This window comes from Nothoprocta perdicaria, unplaced genomic scaffold, assembly GCF_003342845.1.
Source record: "Nothoprocta perdicaria isolate Ctin4 unplaced genomic scaffold, notPer1 scaffold_189, whole genome shotgun sequence".
Taxonomy (NCBI): domain Eukaryota; kingdom Metazoa; phylum Chordata; class Aves; order Tinamiformes; family Tinamidae; genus Nothoprocta; species Nothoprocta perdicaria.
Genome location: NW_020455082.1, coordinates 1022937 through 1046602, shown reverse-complemented (window position 1 = coordinate 1046602; position 23666 = coordinate 1022937). Strand labels below are relative to the sequence as shown.

General features: G+C 40.6%; 1 protein-coding gene across 1 annotated transcript; it reads left to right on the top strand.

The window, feature by feature from the left end:
• The first annotated feature begins 2460 nt into the window (after positions 1-2460).
• TAF15 (TATA-box binding protein associated factor 15) lies at positions 2461-23205 on the top strand. The gene is made up of 16 exons (XM_026036965.1): positions 2461-2517; positions 5429-5465; positions 5875-5923; positions 6144-6234; positions 6321-6438; positions 9099-9385; positions 10209-10323; positions 17514-17548; positions 18072-18104; positions 18658-18767; positions 19318-19447; positions 20521-20610; positions 22011-22095; positions 22188-22273; positions 22375-22477; positions 22794-23205. Exons 1-16 carry the CDS (start codon positions 2508-2510, stop codon positions 22831-22833), a joined length of 1419 nt encoding a protein of 472 aa, XP_025892750.1. The 5' UTR covers positions 2461-2507; the 3' UTR covers positions 22834-23205.
• The last annotated feature ends 461 nt before the right edge of the window (positions 23206-23666 follow it).

Genomic DNA, 23666 nt, shown 5'->3' with positions numbered 1-23666 from the left:
GCGGGCGGCGAGCGCGGCCCCGCCGCCGCCGCCGCCGCCATGCTGCCACCCGCCGAGCCGGAAGGCCGGGCCGCGTTGCCGCGGTAACGGGAGGCGCGGGAGCACCTCGCTTCCGGCGAGCACCGGAAGGCCCGGTCGTGTTGCCGCGGTAATGAGAGGCGCTGCAGCGCCCTACGGTTACTATGGCGACAGGCGGCGGCCATATTGCCCCGGCCCGCCATTTTTTTTTTTTTCGCGCGCGCTTCGGGGCTCTGCCCCGTCCCCGCCGCTCCTAGGGAGCCCTTCGAGCTCCTCGAGTGCCGAGCGGCTCCGGGCCGAGCAAAAGAGCCTTCCATGTCCTTTGTGCTGCCGCCGCCTGGTCTGTGGGCGGCCCTAATCCCTCAGCAGCCCAGGGGCCCTTTGTGCAATGGTCACAGGCAGCTGCTGGCTTGAGGGGAGATGAGGATCTCTGAGCAGAACCCAGAAAGTCTGGGCAGAAAGTGAAGCTCCCATTTAATTAGTCGTTCCAGTCACTGCTTGTTCAGCAGTAACTTATTTTAGGCCACGGACGTGGGATTTGCCTCCTGCTGTTAGGCCCCGGAGGAAAGAAACAGCCCAACTTGTTTGCAGATCTGCTCAACCCATACAGCTGAAGTGGGAGAGTGCTCCTCACTCGCTGTTGGGAGAGAGGAAAAAAAGAAAAAGTGAAAAAAAAAAGTGTCAATCTCGCAATATTCACCATTTCCTCTGCTCCTCTTTCAGTGCAGATGAATGCACAGGCCGTGGCTGGGCAGGAAGCATGCAGCTCTACTCCAGGGTAATTTCCTAAACATCTTCTGCAAGCCTTGCAAGATGCCATTGTCTCTGAAACTGCAAAAGTGACTTTTAGGAGACATTCAGACTAAATAAAGATTTTTTTTTTTTTGGTTGTAACTAGATTTCATCTTTGAAACAGTTCATCAATTTTAATGTATTACCTGTGGTTCCCAAGATCATTTTCCCTCTCTTCCAAGTCAATATTCAGCTTTTTGAAGAATCACTCTGACCATGATGGATTTTCTTTAGTTTTATCTTACAGAACCCCATCACCAGCCTTCAAACACACCAAAAGGCTGGTCTGAAGTCTCCCTCCTGCTCCAGGTCTCAGGAATGTGCATCAGCAAAGCGGCACGGATCCCCTCGCGCCCTTTGCTCTGCCTGCAGGGGTTTAGAAACTCATTATCTGCTGCTGATCCACCAGCGAGGAATGTCACTATCCCCAAGCTAAATCAAATCTTAGCCAGTCTTTTAAACACTGACACGCTCCTCCCTGGAAGACCAGGCCGAGGGGGGCAAGGTGACAGCAGTAGTGACGTTACATTAGCTGTTACCGTGAACGTAATCTAGCACACAGGATCAAGACACAGATTTGGGGCATTTTCTGTAATTCAGCCTTAATCAGTCTCTCTCATCTCCCTTCCTGGCTGGCTGTAACACGAAGCACAGCGCTGATTTTGCCATGTTCTATGAAGCCTGACAGGCTGAGAAATTCTCCTTGGAAATCCCATCAGCAGTTCTGAAATGACTCAAGCCTGAATATGACGCAGCTGACACCTAAAAGATTTGAAAGACATTAAACTATAGTTATAAAACAAGAGCCTGATTTTGGTTGCTTCTGTCCCCAGGCATGAGAGGCGTGCAGAGTGACCCAGAGGCCCTTGATTCGTCTCCCAGGATTTGTGGCAGACTGGCTGCACCCGTAGCAGGTTTTGGACGCTCGGAAGAGCTGAAATAAGTCTGACACCCCCAGCAAGAGAAGCCTCAGCAAAACCTTGTCTGAACCGGAGAGTTTTGTGCCAGAATAACCAGGCACAAAAAGGACAGAGAGGAATCAAGTGCTAGGTTTATAAAGCAGAACACTCCTTCCTTGCGGTGTAGACCTAGCAGAAGAGTTTGCTCTGTATTTTCACAGACCCCAAACTGTGTATTTTCACAGACCCCAAACTGTGTATTTTCACAGCACAGTTCCCAAATACATCCTGGGGATTTACGAAGTTGGACTCCATCTTCCACAAGCTGTGGAACGCTGTGGTTCCCAGACCCTTCTCCGGGCACACACGTGCTTAGTTGTGTGTCCCAGTGAGGGACAGCACTCTAAGGGCCATTAATGCCCCCGGGATGGAAAGCGGGAGCCAACGCGGTCCCCACGAGGCGGTCCCCACGAGGGGCTCAGGGACCCACGCCATGTTCCCTCCCCCTCCCCCCTAACAATGGCACAGCCCCCTCGGCGCGGCGCCCCCTCCCGGCCGCGCGCCTTGGTACAGTCCCGCCCGCCGCCGCGCCCCCCTCCGGCCGCAGCCACTTGGTACGACCCTCACCCCGCTGCCCCCCCCGCCGCCGGCGCGCGGGTGGTAGGCGCCGCGCCCGCCGATTGGCTGCGGGGCCCCGCAGTCCGCGCGAGCTGCGGGTGCCTCAGTGTGCGCGCGGCCGGCGCGGCGCTCGCTCCCTGCCCGTCTCCAGCGCCGTGCCCGCCACCGGAGGCCGCCGCCATGGCTTCGGGTAGGTGCTCCCGCCGCCGGCCGCCTCGCCTCGCCGGCGGGGAGAGGTGGGAGCGCGCGCGCAGGCGGGCGCCGTGTGGCGCAGGTAGAAAAGGCCCCGGCCGCGGGGGATGGAGCGGGGCGGGGGGGCGCGGCGCCTCTCCCCTCCCCCGCATCGGCGCCCGCTCCCGCGCTGCCCCCGCTGGGGGGGGAGAGAGGGGGGAGGGGGGCCACGCCCCCTCCGGAGGCGCGTGGGGCCACGCCCCCTCCAGCGTGACCACGCCCACTCATCGGGGCCACACCCCCACACTCGAGGCCACGCCCTTCGTCGTCAGGGTGTGGTGCAGGTTGGCCACGCCCCCCGCTGTCGTAAGGGGGCGTGGCCTGCAGCCCGCTCCCCTGCCCAGGTGGACTGCGTGTCCCCCCCACTCCGGCCCCCCCCCCCCCCAGCGTGTCCCCGACATCCCACGGGCCTCCTCATTCCCAGACCCATTCCCAGACCCCCTGCAGCCGAGGAGCCCCCCAGCAGGGGAGGCGGCCGCCCTGTCCCCCCACGGTGCCGCTGGAAAGGACCCCAGCCCCAGCTGTTCTCCAGTGGGGTGCCAGGCCCTGCGCGTGCGGCTCCACGCGCCCCAGCTCCCGTGGGGCTTCCACGACCCGTCCCGCTGCCCTTCACCCCCCTGCGGAGGGATGGAGCCCTTGCGGAGCTGGGGATGAGCAGCGAAATGCCAGGGCTCTTGGTGCTCCATGGAGGTCTCTGCACCACGAGCTGCTCGAGCATCGTCTCGGCCCACGGTACATAAACGACAAACCATACACGGAATAAAAACATAGCGGAACAAGCCCTGTGTTAAAGGGCTGCTTTAAGGCAAAGAACAGGTCTTCCCTTTGGGAAGAAAATGTTTATAAAAGGATTATAAAATTAAGTCGAACCTGGCATCTCCTACCAAGTGAGTAGGTTTTGGCAGTAAACTAAAATCTTCTCGTTTTTCAAACCTCAAATATTCATCTAGCACCTGAGACTATGTCCTCTTTTTTTTTTTTTTCCCTTCCAACGTTTCTTCTATAAGAAGAAATGCTGCTCATTTATTTAATAACATCAATTTTGAAACGTCCACAACAGATTCCTCCCAGAGAGCTCTAGTTTCAGAGCTGTACAAAATGACTAGTCTGCCAGACGCTGCTTGTTTTGCAGGATGTTTTTCTGGTAATTTTTTTTTTTGTGTGGTTCATTAAAAATAACCCCATATCCAGGAATTTCAAGAATAAATTATCTGATCCAGAAGCACTTAATCCTGTCAGAAGTTTGTAGACTTCAACAGTCCAAGAAAGGATACTTGGCACGTAGAAAAATGTATTAATAGAAGAAATTCCTGGCATTCCGTGTGTTTATATTTTACATGCTCTGTATCTGGTTGCTTTCAAACTTATTCCAAAATATTGCCTTTTGTTAAAGGCTGTAAATGAGATACTAAAGAATCCAAAGTAGACCTTTAAATTGTAGCTAATTGCATCATTATTAAGATTTTTTTTTCTGAAACACCCTTATAATTCTTTACTTTAATAAACAGTGTTAGCGTGTTGTACATTTCAGAGCAAAACAGTCATTTGTTACCTATTTAGCAGTAATCATTGGGATCGTTAAAATTGAAACAGTATACAAAAGTTGGCCTTCACCTTGCTAAAACCAATAAACATTTGAATTGCACTTTAAAGGTATTTTTATTTTCCTCCTCGATTTTCATTATGTGGTAGTACTGCAATGAAATAATGTAATTCTGCAGTGCCAAAGGAGAAGTGTTTAACCTGAATGAAACCTTTTTGTAGGATGCATGAAATGATTAAAACCTTTCATCTGACCTTAGTTTCTGGTAGATGTTTGTGATACAGAATGGGAAACATGATACTTTTTGTTGCAGAAAAGGATTATAGTCTGTTTATTTATAGTTTGACATTTATCATGCACAATGAGTTTCAGCTTTTTAGGCAGTTCTGGGGGTAGGGATTAGATTGGATTTATGCAGAGAATGAGGGAAAGACTCAGCTGGGGAGGAAAACCAAGAGTTATTGGAGTTATTGGCAGTTTTTTTAGGTATCTGGCCATATAGATGCTTGAGGGGAATTGAAAAGAAGGGGAAAACTATAAAGCTGTTATCCTGAATGGCAGCAATAGTGAAGCTAGTGGAAAAAGAAGAGTGTTTTTTAACCATAGGAATGTCCATGTTTTTCCTAATGCCAGTACCATTTGCAAATTAAATGAGCCATATTAAATACAAGTGAAACTTTTTTTTTTGTGAATTGCTATTTTGGATTCCACCTGCTTCCGTGTGCTTGTCATTCAAGATTCTCTTTCCGTGATAAGCGATACAGTAATTGGGAATAATTGTCCAAACAGAAATTTTGACTACTTGTTTGTAAGTGAATTTTCAAAACGTTGCTGCATGGTTCTAGCTACTTGGGGATGTTTCTGGTTTTACATTATGAAAAAAATGTGGGAAATGTCATAGTTGATCCCTGGTTTCATACCATCAAATTTTGCCCTTTGGGGCAGAGCTCTCGTGGCATCCTCCAAAGAGGTTCTTTGCTTGATTAATTAAGCTGCTACGTTCTGCTCATTGATAATGGTTCAATACCTGTTAGAGAGGGATGTGCGATCCCTGATGTTCCAAGAGACACCATGAAAGTAGAATTATGATACTAGGGGGAAAAAAACGATTAAAAATTTGACATGTACTTCTGAGCTCCTGTTATCCCCATTCTTAATATTTTCTCCTCTGTTAAGAAAGAGGAAGTTGGCTGGTTCTGCAAGGGAAGTAAATAAATTATACAGTGTATTGAGCTCCCCCACCCACAGTTTCTTTCTCTTACAGTAACCAGGGGAATAAAATGTTAATTGACTTGCTGCTTTTTTTTTTTTTTTTTTTTCCCCCTAGATTCTGGAAGTTACAGTCAGTCTGGAGGCCAGCAGAGGTAGGTGTTGGGGGCTGGTTGTTGCTGGCAATGAAACATGAAAAATAACAGGCCGTTTGGGATTCCTAGCGTGATGTTTCAATCTTTGGGCCTGAGGTTGTTGGTGGTGATACATTCTTGGAGTTCTTGCAGTTTACAGTAAGCTGCACCTTTCACACGTCTTAAATATATGCTCCAAACAAGACTGAAGTTAACCTTGTCTCTGAAGGGATTTGTCAGGCAACTATGTTAACCATTAATTTATTGATACATTTCTAATATGCCTCCAAATGTACTCAAATCAAACAGCTATAATGGAATGAAAAGAGAGAAAGTAACAGCAAAAATCCTTTTTTTTTTTTTAATTTCTTTTTCCTAACTCACGTGAAATACACTGCAACAGTTTACTAAATGCCTATTTCTCTTGCAGCTATTCTTCATATGGCAGTCAGGGCAGTCAGAGTTACGGACAAACACAGGTAAGTTGGGAAAAATAAAAACAACAACAACAACAAAAGTCTCTTGAAGCAGTTGCTCCTGAGTAAAAGCTTGTTCCTGAGTGTCTTTGTCTGTACTGGGGAAAAAGTCTGTTTTCAGCTGTCTTTGGAGTTTGCAGTGATGTCATTCCAGGTCTAGAGAAGGAAAACTCACTGTCTGCAGTGGAACTTACCTTATTTGAATATGTTCTTTAAATTACAGGGATATTCTGGTTATGGGCAAAGTGGAGACAATTCCTCTTATGGACAGAATTATGGAAGCTATCATGGGAACTATGGACAAAATCAAACAGGTTTGGCTAGCTTGTTACATTTATTGCCAGTGACTAAAAGGTGAATAATTGCTAAAAAAAGAAAAAATATCTTGTTGAACTTCTAGGTTATGGGCAAGATTCTGAGGGATATGATGATGAATCCAGTTATGAAAATCAGAATCAGAGTTCATACAACCAGCAGTCTTATGGCAGTCAGGGGCAGCAGAAAGGATCATCTAGAGGGTAAGTAAGCATTTAAAATACTGCCTAGCAGTATTGTAGATTCTCAACTATAGCTGTAATAAGTTCCTAGTATATTTACTTAAAAAAAAAGTCCCCCACCATCCAGTTCCATTTTGAGAACTCTTTAATGCCTGAAAGAAAGAGTAGGAAGAGTATTTCTTTATATGAGAAGGATGAGTAGAGCTGTTTTGAAGTCAAGAATGTATTGGAAGAGAAACTTCAGAAATAACTACAATGAAGAACAAACTTCTGTATAGTATTTTAATTAAGAAAAAGACATTGACTAGATATCTATTCTTTAATGATATAATATTGTTTTAAACAATTGCCTGAAAATGTAATAGGAAAGATTGGGATATTTGACAAAAAATAATAATTAAAAAAAAAGGTATATGAACTTCTACTAGTCTTTATTAATTTTGTATATGCTTTAAGTGAGGAGATTCTTAGTTGCTCTTAGATTTGCGTATTTCTATATGATTTAAAATGCCTTTTCTTGGTCAAAAGAGGAGAAAGGATTCAGAAATATAATTTGAGAAAATGATTTCTTTTTTTTTTCCCAACTAAATGGGATTCTCAAAAGCCTATGCTTTCATCTCTGCATCAGTAACTTAAAAATACATATGTATACTGCAGTCACTGGTTAGGCGTGTTACACCATCTTAAATATATCTTAATTTTGTTGCCTGATGTGGTATTTAAAACAGTTTTGGGTAGATTCATGATACAACTTTGAAAGTGCCTTGGAAAATACAGCCTAACGTACTTGATGCTAGAATACACTTATTATCTCATTTATCAAGTTTTACATGTACAGACTGCAAGGTTACTTCTCACATTACTCCCTTAATGAGAATCATGTGGCCTGTTTAAAATAAACGATCAGATATTTACCTCATTCTTGTGTCCAAGGTCCAAATATTCTTGCTGTATTTTAAAAGCTAATAAAACTTGAGCAAACCTTTATTTGATTTCTGCATGTACTGTTATTATTGCAAAATATATTAACATAAACAAGTAATACCCTAACCTGTCGACAGCAGGAACTAGCATTCTGAGTTCTGTTTTACATTCTTAAACAAGGCAGATTCGTGGTCAAGCTTTGTTTTGTTTTGCTTTGTTTTTATTAGGCTTGTACTGAGTACAGGTCTGGACAGTAAGATAGTTTTTTAACTACCAGACAGGCAGTGGAAAACAGCAAAATATATCAATGTTGAAGGGGACGGCCACAAAATAGTATCTTTTTTCATTCTGAGGGGAGGAAGAAAAAGCAGCAAATCGTGGGTGCTCTCTGTGATCGTTCCTGTCATCAGTGATTTTGAAAAGACCATAATGGAACTGACTTTTTTTTTTTGGAAGTGAAGGAACAAAAATTTTAGCAATTTAGGAGAATCTAAAAGACCAAGTCTTTGTCACTGGGATTGGTTATGTTAAAAGTGAGATGTAGGTTAGAATTGGGAGAGAGCAGGTTAGATGATACTTAAATGAAGAGGTTATTTTCTGATTGGTGAGTCCAAAGGGCTTTATCCTAGAGTGCTTTGAAATGGTGGCTAAAGCTTTCCTTGTGCTCTCAGAATTCTTTTTTTCTTTTTTTTTCCTGGGACTTTTTGGAGAACAAGTAAAATAGCCAGAGCCTGGAGAATGGCAAATGGAGTGCCTAATCATCTGTGGAAAGGCATGAGGAGAAGAAAAGGTGTCAGAGGCCAGTGATTAATTTCAATTCCTGAAAAAAATAAAACAGTTAAACTACAACTGGTCAGCCAGGCAGAAAATAAGGGGAAGAGTAATGGCCATTGATTGCTGGATATGATTTGTTCCTCAAATCTAATTTCCTCCTGTCACAGGGTAGCCCAGCTGAAGCCTACGGGAACAATAGTTCTCATATATCGGGATTTTCAAAATAGTTTTGTTTCCATTTTGCATGCAGAATCAGCAGCCTAGGGAAGTGGGGTCTAGATGAGATTTCCTTGCAGCTGGTATAAAATTGACTAGGTAACTGTGGTCAGGGAAGAGTAAGTGATGATTCCCTCTCGGAATGTAGAGGTGAACTGAGTTGGGGTATCCCTCATTTGGTGTTTGTCACTGTTTCTGATGCACGTTGGTGGGATGCTACATGCAGATGGCACCAAAGTGGAAAGGACTGCAAATATAGAGCAGATATCATTAGAAACAATCTTGGCAAAATGGTAAAATGTCTGAAAAAAAAAAGATTGCAATTCAGTGATTGCAAAGGGTTTTTTTTTTGGAGGCTGAATTATCAACTACATGATATTACCTGAGCAGCAGAGGTTTTCCTTGGGGTTTTGTAGAAAAGAATTTGGAGCTTAGCAGGTTACAGGCTAAGCAACAGTCAGTGTCACACTGCTGGGCAGAGGGGAGCAAGCCTGTAAAGAGGAGAGCTGCTCTTAAGTTGCACATGTACTTGACGTGGAGGGTGTTTTGAAAGAGCTGGGAACCCACAGTTTGCTGCCTTGCTTTTATCAGGAGTCAGATATACCCTAGGGGAGATGGTACACGTAGTATTTTCATATAGATAGCCCGGTAAAGTTCAGGAAGTAACTATGCCTAGGAGATTTTACCAATGTCATGTATTTTCAACATTATTTTCTTCTCTGTTCTGTGAACATTTAGCTATTAATACAAATTCTGTTTATTTTAAGTGGAAGAGGCTCTTCTTATGAACAAAAGTCAAACTATGGTCAGCACCAAAGCTCTTATGACCAGCAGTCAAGCTATGGACAAAACCAAGACTCTTATGACCAGCAGTCAAGCTCATATGACCAGCAGTCAGGCTATGGCCACCAGGGCTCGTATGACCAGCAGTCGGGCTATGGCCACCAGGGCTCGTATGACCAAAAGTCAGGCTATAACCAGCACCAAAGCTCGTACGGCCACTCTCAGCAATCCTACCAGTCTCAGAAGGGAGGCTATAGCCACAACAGCCAAGGTAAAGCTCCCAGGATGAATTCAATATTGGCTAGAAAATTGAGAGCAGAAACAAATGACGTTTTACACGTGAAAAGTTGTGTTTCCTCCCTTGGATAGATGATTTGATGAATGGAGAAAGCTCTTTTTTTTTTCCATGTTTATATTTTTGGGGAATGTTTGTTGAGGTTTTCAAAACATTACGTGGAGATGAAAAGCAATCAGGACCCCATAATTGTTGTGGCTGCATTTGTGGGGGTTAGCTCTGCAGAATCCTTGTCACTGGAGCTCTGCAGCTTCTGGATGGGATTTTCTTCTCATCTGTTTTGGACTTTCTTTTTGCATGAAGGTGGTGTGTCTTGCTCAACTGTGAAGGACTTTTGCACTTCACGTTCCAGTTTTACCATACAGATGAATCCTCAGATAGAAGGAAATGGGAAGTTTCTAAGACCTACCCATTTTCCTGCTTGACTTTATAAAAGTGGCAAGGACTGTGATCTGTATCCTTGTTCTATCTTCTGTGTTCTGTTTTGTCAATACAAACTAGAAAGGCTATATGAGAGTGGAATGAAGAGTGTACTTCGGACAATATGGTTTATTATGGCCTAATATTTGGGAAAATATGGTGCAGTTAAACTGGAAATACTTGCGTTCTGAGAGGCATTGGGACCCTGGAAACCAAGAGCAATAGCTGGAGCAAAGCCAAACTATGTCCTGTTACTCTCTGGAAAAGATAATGTAAGGGAAGTGCTTAGGAATTGATGGTTTCCAGTTTTAAATGGCAAACCTGAACAACATCTCTCTCTTTTTTTTTTTTTTTTTTTTTTTGTCTCATTCTTTTCCAGATGATCGTCGTGAAAAGAGTAGGTATGGAGAAGATAATAGAGGATATGGCGGGTCACAGGGAGGAGGTAGAGGGGGATATGACATGGATGGAAGAGGTCATATGTCCGGATATGGGTAAGTGATCTCATTCCAGTGCCTGCATTTTTTTTTCCCTTATATTATTAAGCTTTTTTCTTGTGTGTTTACTATATGCCTTTTCTAATACGATTTAGATTAAGAGTTCAGAAAATGGAAGGTGGTTGTTTTCTAAAATTAAAATTCTGCAATGCACATAAATGGATTTTACTCAGGAAAAGCTTTTACATCAGATAGATTGAGGCCAAAGCACTTGATTTTTGTGACACATAGCTGTATTTTACTTATGGGAGTTCTAATATAGAAAAGTGTTGGGAGTCCCTTCCTTGAAATAAAATATTACGAAAATTTGCTTTCTAATGGCAAGAAACCCCAAGGGGGGTTGAGAAAGCTTAACAAAATGCATAGCTAAGGTAGCTAACCCTTTGCCAGGGAACTATTCTGAATTTGATGACAATAATTATGCCAAGGTTGACTGATTATCTTTCTGCTTCCTAAAGAATTCATTTTTATCATAAATTTAAACTTCTGATTTGCTGTATTAAACATTACCTGTTCTTTACTGTTTTTCTGTAGTTTAAAATGCTTTTAAAGTGCAGTTTTTATTATTGGTTTAGCAATCAGTCCAAACACGTTTGTGCTAGGTAGATTTTAAATCCTTACATCACTGTTACCCCTTCTACCAATGCCTTAGGCCCTGTTTTGTTAAGATTTATGCACATGTTTAATTTTCTGCTTGCAGATGATTTTCTGCACATGTGTAAGTCTGAGGGCTTGGGATGTTTCATGTAAAATCTGTTTAAATCAGCCAAGTTGCATTATCATTTCTTACAAAAATAAACTGTGACAATTGGCTGTGTTTTATGTGCCTTTGGGTAGCAATTAAAGGTATGTAGAGTGTGCATTAATTAAAAGGAAGAACACTGAGTGCTTCAGTGCTTCAAGAAGTGTCAGCATCGCTCAGCCTTTATACACCACTCTGTTCTGGGTTATTGCTAGAATTCCTGATGAAGGACTGGAAATACACAGTGCTGTTTGTTTCAGCTGATCAAGTTTACATAAAATAAACCAGCAGTGTTGAGCTTTGGCTCCCTTTGAAGTACAACTGCTGTATCTCCGTAAGGAGATATTTTTAATGGAATATGCTTCGTGTCGATTCTCTCTGATATTACTTAGGCACAATCAGTGTGATCAGTATGTCTGAAATGAGAAAGAATATTTCTATCTTTAAACCATATTTAAAGTTCTGCTTCGAAGGAACTCTCAAATTCTGTTTTGATGACATAGGTGGACTCTATTTTTCCTAACGGGACACAGTAGCACAATGATCAAAAGGCTATTAATAGTGTTTTGCTGTGGTCCTTTACAGTCAGTTGGATTTCATGTAATATAAATTTAAGGAACTAAGTAAGTACAAAATCCCTTTCCAATTTAAACTGTTTTTTTTTTTAATTGTATCTTTTTAGTGTCCGCAAGGACTTTCCATATCCAAAATTCTATATTGGAATTTCTGTATTCCAAATTCCATATTGCTATGATGAAATCTGGATTTAAACTAAAAAAAAAAAAGGTTTGTTGCTGAGCCATTTCTAATAAGAAGACTTCTGGTAGGCTTTATCACCCTGAAACAAACTTCTGTCTTTACAGAAAAAAGTAAGATAAACGTCTGTAAAAATAAAGCTCTTGCCCTGTCTTTCCAAGATGTAAGAAATTTTTCTTATAGCACATTCATGTGGATGATAATACTCTGCCCAAAGGAAGGAAAGGAGTGGAGGGGAATAAATAAATGGGGCTGGATTCATCTGAGGGAAGGCATTAGAGGCATTTATTGTTAAAGTCTGTCTGCTTCTGTTAAGTTATACAGTCTTCAGTGCTTTTATAGTGATAATTTTTCTGAAACTAGAATGTCATAAATGTTTCTTCAGTCTTCCTGCATGATTATGATTGAAGATTCTGTTTCTGAATCGTGTGTTTTTCCCAAAGTCATATGCTTATTAGACAAGCATAGAAGGTTAAGTTTAATAACAAACTGTATGATCAAGGCAAAATAACTTCAGTAAGGTAAGAAGTCATGTTTAGTACTGTGAAAATGTGGGATTTCAGGGGACATTTTTTGTTTCTTTAGATATATTTTGGTTTTTTTTCTTTTTTTTCCCCTAAAAATAGCTTGTGTTGGAATGTCAGGTCTACCTCTGATAACTATTTTTTTTCTTCAATCATATTTTAACATTAAATTGTGAAACTTCCATTGCCAGCAGGAAATACCAGTCTAAAGAGTTTACCTACACAGTTACTTTTCTGCTGTAAAAATGTCCACTTCAGTTTTTATGGTGATGAAGAAGTAATGTATAGTTGCATTCTGGCAACTCAAACTCTGTATCATTTAAACACACAGACTTCTCAATTATATAGTGCTTGTTTTGGATTTTTCCATTTCTGCTTCCTTAGCATTACCAAAAAAAAAAGTTAACTTGAGATCAAAGCTCATTAGTATCTTTTCTGAGAGCTTTTAACAAAAATGGCTTGATTGACATTTAAAAGTAGGTAGAATTTGTTGCAGCTTGCTGTGCAGCAGGAATGTTGTGTAGTCGCTGATGTTCTTACAGCTGCATCACCTAATGTGTTGGGCAGTGCTGGGCAGGGCATCTTCCAAGTGTCACTGCTGGCTTCTTGCTGTCCTGCTCTGGTGACTTTGGCTACAGCCTTGATTTCCTACAGGATTATTGCTGGTTGTGGTGGCCTATACAAATAATTATTCTGCATGCAGATCATCTTACTGTACACTGGAGGTGCAGTAAATTATCCTGGAATCTTTAGGGCAAAACCAAATTAGCATTGTTAAATTTTGAGTGTTTTCATTTTTATGACTATGTATAAAATTTTAAATATTTTAAAACATAGTTGATGATGTTAGAGTGTTGTTATTTTGAAAACCAGAATGGCTTGAATATTGACCGTTGTGAATGCACGCAACACTCATTTTTCTTTGGTGCATGTGCAAAATCAGGCAGCACTGTGGATGGAAACTATCTTTTAAGAAATTGCTATTCGTATACCTTAGCTGATAGTGTTAAGATAGAAAATAATAATTTTCATATGTGTCAGATGTTCACTTAGTAAATTCAGGTTTTCAAAATTATTCAGGTTTTTCAATGATTTTGACGTATCTTTTATGACTTTTAAAAAAATAGATTTTTTTCACTTTTTTCTCTTAAAGCTTTAATGATTGATAGTCCCACAAATTCAACTTTGTACAAGAATCAAAATCACATTTTGTTGCAAACCCATCATAGGGAAGACTAATCTTTGAGGTCTTGCAGATAGCGAGCAGGTACACAATGGATTGGAGAGGTCAACCTTTCATTCTTGGTTCTTGCACATTTCTGTGTGGAATAAGTTGTTTGTGGGTTTTTTTTTTTTTTTTTTAAGAGTGTTCATTGGAAAATTAAGGAATTTAATACCTACTGTGGTAGTGGGACTGAATGTTTTTTTGGTTAAGCATCTAAGTGAGACGTACAATGGGAATGATACAAAGCAGAGTCACTTTTTCTTCATCCTGGGAGAGCCATCCAAGGCAGTGAAGGAGCCATCCCGGCACCATTGCCCTTCTGTTGAAATGGGAGGACTAAATGGGAGGAATTTTGCCTTGAATTGCACATCCATTCTGTTTGCTACATAGCAAATCCTTTTTTAAACTGCATCTGATGGGTTAGGATTTGCACTGAAATTCTAACTTGACATAGGTTTTTCTTGTACAGGCTTAAGCAAAAACTTGCTTACTGCATTTTAATTACTACGTTAGTTGTTCTGAGTGGAAATTAGTGTATTAGGGTATTAAGAAAATGCAGCATAGTGAAAGTGGTTTATAAAATATGTTGTTTTGTTCACAATTAATATTCAACCAGTTATTATATATGCTGGAGTTTAACCTTGCATAGACTTTGGAGAAACATGAACAGAGGCAATAAAAAGATAGGCAGCAAAAAAGAAAGTTCTCCGGCAGTGATTTATTGGTGCACTTAGCACTCCTTTCTTGTTCATAAAAATACATTCTTAGATGTAACTCCTACATACCTGATGAGATATAGATGCATGTTAGAGGCTGAAATTTGGTTCCTGGATTCTTAGTGCTATTCTGCCAGTCAAGCTATTGGAGAGTGATTCCAGCAATGCTTAAATGAAGCATCATCTACTGCAGAGTAAATAGAATTAAATGTGTGAGACAGTGCAGGAGAAAAAAAGATATCTAATAATTCCTTTTGTGGCGTGTAAGTTTTATCACTAAGAATAATGCCACGTACACCTTCTGTCTGCTTGCAATTTCCTCACTTTTATTTATTATCTTTGGTGGTGGCACTGCTGAATTTTAGCTACAGATACATGATTGTTTCGGAGGATGTAAAAACAGAACTTTTGGTCACCCATCTATTTGGTCTGTGTGCAAGCTGAAAGAGCAATAGACTGTGAAATGCTGCAGTTTAGTATTTCCCAGGCTCTGTCACGGGAGCGGGAGGTAATTTCGTTGCTGTGATTAAGGCAACATTGGAGGTCTCGTTGTGGCGTAAATCACGACTGTGGAAACTACTGCTTGGAACCAATTTCCGTGTTTGAATTTGCTTGGTGCAAGCAGAGCCACATGTCTTGCTTGCTTGTTAAAAGTCTAAGTTTACAGGAAGATGCTAAGAGATAAATAATAAGCTCCTTGGGAGTAATACTCATAACCATCTGCTGCTGCTTTGAGTGCTGCGGGTTTTATACACCTTCCATACGTACTGCAGATGTGAGCTTCTCTTATTTACTGCTGGCTCACTGATCGAGCTTTTGGGGATCTTAGGCAGCTCTGCCCACTCTTCTTAGCACTAACACACTAAATTTATAAATTTCTGTGAAGGGAAACCAAAATACGGCGCAAATTTTTGTCGATCATAAAATTGAGGCAGGTTTTAGTTAAGCTAATCATGTGATACTGAGCAGAAGATGACACCCTGAAGCACCTTTGGGCAAAAGCTTGTTCTACACAGACTGATTACAATGCGCTGATTGCACTATAACTTGTTGTAGATGATATATATCCAGCTCCATCTGATCTCAGAATCACTGTGCACACATTTACCCTAACATCCTATACATGCTTCCTCCTGGTTGTGTTGGTCGTAATGATTTTCTGTGTGTTTTAGGATATTTTGTTTACTTATTAATTTATATCTCTGCTGCTGTATACTTTCAAATCAGAAAATGTACCTGTGCTGCTGGTTAATGCCGTCCCGATGATGGGACCATGATGCAGAGTTTGAAATCTGGCTAATGTTTGCATGGTTGATGTATTCACTGTTGTAGTATCTGTTATTTCTGAGCTCATATTCCAGAGAAGCAGGCTTCTTACTGGTGATCGTTGTGTCATAACAAAGTTTCCTTTAAATGAAGTGAATTGGAGGTGGCAGAAAGATATTTACAGTAAAATTTCTTTTTTATGATCACCACTATGGTTTTATCATCAGTCTTTGAAAATAGCCAGCTTTGAATAAAGATCAGCTCTAATTTACCATGTAATATGAAATAATTCTACCCCTTTAATGAGCAGAACTAATTGCTTATGAGTAAATAACACAGTCATTTAATGTTCAGATGCTTTCTGTGGAATAGTAATTTAAAATCTGCAGCAAAAAGTATTTCAAGAAGAGGCCCAGGAAAGGTGATATTCTCTGATAATATATATGAGTATTATGTTTGTCAAGAAAGACCATAAATGACCATGCAGGGAAAAAGACACTATCAGTGCAGTTTGGATAATATCCATTGAAACCTTATTGCCCTTTGCCCCTCATTTTGGACTTTTTTTAGTTAAGTAAGCTATACCTTCCATTCACTGTCACTATAGGTATGTAAGCTATACCCTCCATTCACTGTCGTTCATTGTCAGCTATACCTAACAATGTTAAGTAAGCTCTACCTTCCATTCACAGCTGCATTTGCTGTACCAGTAATCAGATATACAGTGTCCCAAAGAAATTACTCCCTAATTTTCCTTTCACTGCCTTTTGCTGGGGTGCATGCGCCCCATGTTTGGAGCCCACGTTTGGATGTGTTGGTAGTTAGGCTGGATTAAAACCCGGAGTGGCTCCTCGTTGCAGAGCACGCTGCTGCAGCGTCCGCTCATCTGTCACATCAGTTTCAGCCCTGGAGTTTGGAGATAAACCCAGCGCAGGCCAAAATCCTCCACTAAAAGGCCATCTGAGCCACCTCCTGTGAGAGCTGGCATCATCTGGCATGGGTGAACTGGCCTCATTTTCAGGTAGTAGTTGTATTCCCCATGCAGGGAAGGACAAGCAGGCAGTTGTTCAAGGCACTGCAAGTCAGTATTTATAAGATATGATGATTGACTTTCTAAAAAAAAAAAAAAAAAATCCAACCATTGTATTTTTTCCTAAAGGCTTCGATTATTGGCTATATTATATTCATACCATAACATGGATGCATTTGAAGATGTTGGGAAAAATCCTACCCGTATAAACATTTGCATTTAGCGGAGTGGGAGTTTATAGCAATCGGAGGCGTATCATCCGGTTTAAGGTTCCCTCCGCATCTTTGAATATTGATGTGTGTAATCTCTTAACTTGGTCTACATTTTGTGCCACAGGTTGCAGAATGAATGAATTTAAACTGCACGGCCTCTGCTTTTGAAGCTCACACACATGCCCCTTCTCTGTAATGTCAAGTGCTAGTAGTACAGAAGGTCCCTGCAGACCCTTTCTCAGAGAATGGCTGATATTGTTAATTTGCCCCTGGTATTTAAATACGTAACAATGGAGATGAATTAACTTCAGCTCTTTTTACTTCTAGGAAAGTACTAACGTAGTGATTGCTCCAAAGTAGCAATTACATCTACAATTAAAGCCCATTAACCTTTATGAAAAGAATGTTTCTCTTTTAATTCATAATAGCAGTCATTTTGGCTTATGGGATGGGAGGAAGTGTTTAAAAAAATGTGTATATGTTAGCTTAAATCACTCCTTAGGACTCTCCTTCTGCAGTGCAGCACCCTGTGAGATTACTCACTTTCTTGTAATTTAATTTTTGAACACGAGTAACTAGTGAGGAGAACATAAAGATGGTGCTTTAGCTGCTAGACAGTAACTCTCAACTTGTGATCAGTTAACTGTAGATTGAGCCTTGGGCTCAGCACATAGAGACTTAAGGAAGAAATCATTTCTTCAATTTTTCCTCTGCAGTGGTGGTGACCGTGGTGGCTTCAAAAATTATGGTGGTAAGTGCCGAGTATCCAAAAATGTTTCAGTGGAAATTCTTTATAAATCTAAAAGCCACCAATATCTTGTTAGAAGCATAATAACATTTTGGTGAGGCTGGTGTGTTCGTGAGTTTTAATAGCCAAACTTTTAGCCATAAACTGGATTTCTCCTTTGTCAAATTGCATGAAAGAATTTGTGGCGACAGTGACATTCATCGGATTTTGTTGTTGTTGTTGTTAGAAATCCTGCTTAGAAAGGTACTAGAGAAAAAAAAATGTGGTAAACTGCTTGGTGATCTGACAACCAGCATTTGCAAGATAACACCAGCATAACATCAGTGTGGCAACTGCCACATACTGCAAATTAAAGAATATAAGAACATGTTAATGTCCTACAGATGTCTTCTACTGCACATTTTAATTTAAGTATTCTCTAAATCTGTAGTTAATCTTAGATACTAGATGCATTGCATATATAGTTTAAATATTTTGTTGTATTTTTTTTTCCTAAAAATAGTCTTTTTTTTAATCCATTTCATAGGTCCAAGGGATTATGGACAGAAATCAGATGCTGGTAAGAAAACAAGTAGTGGCTGTGGGGGGATCATAGCTCTTATGTCATTGCTTTTAAAATATACATCTAAATAGATGGATATGGCTGCAGTTTCCACAGCTCAAAACCAATTTAGTTAAAACTTCTTTTTCTTAAAAGATTTTTTTTAATTAAAGTGAATGTGAGATTTCGATTTTTTTTTTCATGCAGCAGATAAGAAATACGATGAATTTCAGATCAACTCGAGCCAACCAACTGCTTTCACTTCCATAATACTTCTTATAAATGTCTATTATTTAAAATGTACATTTCTGATGGATTTGGATGTCCCGAGGACAAGTTGAGTGTGCAGCATCTCTGATGTACTGCAGCATCTAAAAGTGCTGTGCACGCACTGCTCAAGTTAATGATGCTTCAGGATTATGCTCCTACTTGTCTTCTGTTTCACGGAAGACTCTTTAGGGATTTAAGGATCTGTTCCCAGCCAGCAGGGACCCGAGCTTAAAATACTGCCTTTGTTGTTAACCACAAAATTGTGTGCTAAACATAGATTTGGGTTTTTTTTTTTTAATAGATTCAGAGTCTGACAACTCTGATAACAACACCATCTTTGTGCAAGGACTGGGAGAGGATGTTTCAACAGATCAAGTGGCAGACTACTTCAAACAAATCGGCATTATAAAGGTATGGAAAATGAGAAATCATTGATGTGAAGGAACAGTTAGTATATTGGAAATGTACTGGTATCAGTCAGAGCAAATGCTCACTCTAACTCCCCAAATTATAGATATTTTTACCTGGATTTCCAAATTTCCAGATTGAAAGTAATTGCTGGTGGTGCCAATTTAGAAGTAATGTTTAGATTGATTTGTGTCTCTTCCAGTCCTTTAGTCTTTATAACCCTTAACATTGCCCCGCACACCTACATTACCATCCTAATACTTGATAGCAAATAAGTCTCTGTATTCCTATGGTTATTTCTTGTGTTTCTGCATTTCAAAATGACAACTTCCTGCACTCAACTTCAATTTCATACAATTTTGGCCCATCATTATTTCGTGGAGGACAGCAAGGCATTATCTCCTTCAATTAAAAGCAACTATTTTTGCAGTCTAATTTGAACAGGATCTTCTTTCTAGTGATATTTACCCGTTACAATTTGGCCGTGAATCAGCTTTCCCAATATTCTTCCTATGCTAAGAGTATATACTGAGGAAATAACTTTTCTTTTCAGACCAACAAAAAGACTGGCAAACCTATGATAAATCTTTATACTGATAAGGATACTGGCAAGCCAAAGGGAGAAGCAACAGTATCTTTCGACGATCCTCCTTCTGCTAAAGCAGCCATTGACTGGTTTGACGGTGAGATTTATTGTTCTTTGCACTTTTCATGTATCTAGCCTGTAGTGGAGGAAGCAGTTCAATAAACTCATTGGGGCTGCATGCTCCTTTCAGCATTCCTTTTTTAAGAGCTGTATTTTGTGGCATTTTGTGTGTGCTGGCTTTCTCTCAGTTGCTTGGAACTGTATATGGAACTATGTGTTAGTATGTGGAACGGTTTCCTACAGCCTTTCTTCATATTATTAGTGCTCTGGTAGCATTCTTAGATTTCAGCAAGGGTTAAAGCCGTCTTGTGCCAAATGTTCTGTATGTACGCGGTGAAGAACACGTTCTTCATTTATAGATTTAGTGGAGAAAGAGATCAGATTCCAAAAATAAACTGAAAACCTTCAGGATTGATGCAGGGAACACAGTGATACTCTATTGTAATAATAAACTTCTTATTTTGTAAGTGCCTACTCCAGGGACCTTGTGAGCCCAAGGAAATTTAGTTCTCTTGGGCAATAACAAAAGTTCATACACTGCTTTTGGGATGAAACAATAATGAACAAAAAAATCTATCATTAAACAGAACTTGATGACCTTTATTTTGCTAACGAAATGCATACAGTTCTGTGATAAATCTTGCCTTGCTGAATCATTGAGACTTTATATTTTAAAGGTTCATGTCTTTCCCTTTTGGGAGAATCTTTTGTTTTTGTAATGGCTGCAGACTTGAGGTAAAAAAAAAGCCTTATTGCTTGACATAGGGGAAGGAGAAACAAAAGTTTTAACACGTCCAAACTACCTGTCCATAAGCATGGCAAAAAATGTAATACATATTCTTACAATATCTCTAATGAATTGCACTGTGCAGATTGCATTTTAATCAAAAGAAACATGTTTTGCTTTATGGAAAAACTAGTAAGTAACTTAGTTGTTGCCATCTCACATAGGGGCCGGTGCTTTCAAAAATAAGAGAATAACTCTGGAATCCCAGTGTCTTAGGAGACTTTGTGTTGAATTGGTGTGTGCAAACCCCTTGTCTTTCGAACTTGCTGCTGTGCTCTTGAGAGTGGTAATTCATCTTTCTCTTGCTTTCCATCTTTCCACAGGAAAGGAATTCAATGGCAATGTTATCAAAGTTTCTTTTGCAACTAGAAGGCCTGAATTCATGAGAGGAGGTGGAGGTGGCGGACGTCGAGGTAGGGCTAAAATCTGTAGATTTCCAATTCTCATTGTGTAGTTAAATATATATATTTTTGTAACTATTGTTTGAAAAAAGAGAAAAAAAAAGGGCAATAAAAACCAAGATCTTGTCACAGTAATTTGTAAAAGTGTGTGGACCTTTGGGGCTCCGGCATGAAAGGGTGTAATAAAGAGAAAGACAATTTCAGTAAAACTGAAAGCTGTAATATGCTCTTTCTCACCACATAGCCTTTTGCTTCCCTTATGAGCAGGATCCTCCAGTTTGAGTATCATCACTGCTTGTAAAGAGATAGTAAAACACTGACCCTAAGGCTGTACAATTTTCCACTTATGCAAGTGTTAACCCCAGTGAATGTTTACATTTTACAGCCAAGTCTTGAGACGCTCTGTTTCCACATGGTATTAAGTGAGGTAAATTATCCAACTCCTGCTGACGTGGAGCAGCAGTTGGATGTTTAAATTCCTTAAATAAATTCCCTGCCTCTGCATAATAGAGCTTTATCTGTGGTCCACAAGATGCACATTTCTGTAAAATGGTAATTTATAAGAAACGTGCTTTATACAGTGACTTTCAACAAATTTTAGTTCCTAAGTTCGGCAGTTTTGAAGGATGATAAAAAGACTCTTCAAGAACTTACCTAGGTGTGAAAATACCTGATTTTTTGATGCAGAATGCAGGAACTATGTTGCCTCTGCATTTGTGTCAGATACATCCTGACATTAATCCAGACAGAGTGGTTTTCAAGTTTGGTTTGTTTGTTTTGTGACCAGCTCTGACCATATGTGATTGATCTTATACATTATTCAATCTTTACCCAATTTTTTTTAATGCCATTAGTGGATATTTATTTGTACATTGACTCTTCAAGCTGCTAAAATTCCCTTTTATTGCTGAAAAATAATTTATAGAAAATCTTTGATGATACAAACTGCGCTGCCTATCATGTGCTATTCTTGAATCATATTTTTCCCCATGTGCCTAAATTCTAATAAATTCTAAATCTGCTTTTATGCTCATGCATATTTCAGTTGTCCAAATGAAGTACTTCAGGACATAGAATCCTGTTAAGATTTGGTGCTGGCTGAAATTTCAGGTGATTGCCTACATCTTCCAGCTACCTAACAGTAAATCCAGCATTAAAAAAATAATTCCTGAATGATGAATTTTGCAGCACTACAATTGTTTGTCCTTGTCACTAGCAGCTTCTTCCAAAGTCCCTATGCTTCAAAGATTTGCCTGGTAGGGATTTGATTACCTTGTTTTCCCTTTCTTTCACATGGAAGGTCTCTCTGCCACTTGGGTTCTGAAGCCAGTGACAGTCCTTAATAAATGTTTCTCATGTATAGGTCATTAGCCACTTGCCCTCCTTTATTCTGATTATAATTCTGTCTACAGGTTCACGAGGTGGATATGGAAGAGGTGGGGGCTTCCAGGGTAGAAGTGGGGAACCCAAAAATGGTGATTGGGTTTGTCCTAACCCGTAAGTGTCATTTTAATTGGGCAGTGGTGTTTCGTGTGTGCTCTTTGAGTTTCTTAGCCACTAAGTCTGGTGAATCCTCTTCTCTTTTCCAGGGCCTGCGGTAATATGAACTTTGCCCGCAGGAATTCCTGCAACCAGTGTGGTGAGCCCAGACCAGAAGATTCACGTCCCTCAGGAGGTGTGTGTTTAAAAAGCAGAAATAGGGAAAAGTGTTAAGGATGTTCTGCAGCTTTTTGACAAGTCCAGATGATGTATTGACTTTTCCATTTTCCTCTCTAGATTTCCGTGGGAGAGGTGGCTATGGAGGAGAAAGAGGATATCGAGGCCGTGGTGGCCGAGGCGGAGATCGGGGAGGTGGCTATGGTGGTAAAATGGGTGGAAGGTAAGCAGGTCCTTTTTACTTGCCTGGTTCTGCAGAATAAACATTGTGGGAGTGATAGAGACCGTGGGATAACAGTGCTGTTCGTGTGTGGACACAACTGTGCTATGAAAGCATGAATTACTGATAGGAGCATTTGGAGAAGAGGAATCAATTTACCAGTGAATGTGTTTTGTGAGCGGTGTGGGATAAAGCTATTTAAAAAGGGGAGAATATCCTGAAGTAGCTATTATTGAGCCTATTATTTAGGTTAATAAATAAAGGCCTGTTACTTAGCTTGCTTCAAGGATTTCCTATGTCTCTTTTCCTTCCCTTTCAGAAATGATTTCAGAAATGATCAACGCAACAGACCATACTGAAGACCACTGTGAATGTTTTGTTTGTCTTCTTGATGCGTTTGATAGTGAAATTGCCAGAGTTTTGCCTGCCGCTTCACCCATGGCCTCTTTGGATAGTGGAATTGAGTGAAATTAGGTTTTTATTTTGGTGGGAGGGACTGGGGCAGTTTGGGAGGATTTTTTTTAAGAAAGACATTGACAGTTAATCTTTGATTTCAACATTATCTTCTCTTTTTCCCCACATACCTCTTCAACAGACCCCAAGAAGGAAAAGGATAAACTGTAAAATATTGCCAAAATATGAAGTGTTTTGTAATACAACAATAAATGCTGATTGTTTTATTTGTGAAATCTACTGTTTTCCAGTTACTTCAGAAGCACAGATTTCTTCCACTATTCCTTATCTTCCTGTAGCGTGACCTGCGTAATAAATAGGGTCTTGCTTGAACGTGCACCACTGCTTTGTCCCTAGCTCTGTGTGCTGTTTGCAGAAATGGGCAGCTAAGTTGGAGAGTCTCCATGCTGTAAGACCTGCCAGGTTTGGAGTAGTTCTTATTCTTCTGCTCATTTTTCATTTCCCTCTCAAGAGACCAGCCCTGTGTTGCTTGCATTGGCTGCTCTATGTGCTTTGGTGTGTCCTGCAGCCTTCATGAGGAGCAGGGAGATGGCAGTGTGTTCCCATACTGCCAAGGAGCTCGTGCTGTCCTCACACTGATAAATCGGAAAACAATGTGGAATTGCTTCAGGGAAAGATAATTTGCTACATATCACTGTACCTTTCAGTTACTGCTCTTGAAATGAGTGTGATAGCAAAAAAAAAAAAAATTGCTAAAGGCAGCAGTTTATCTATTAGA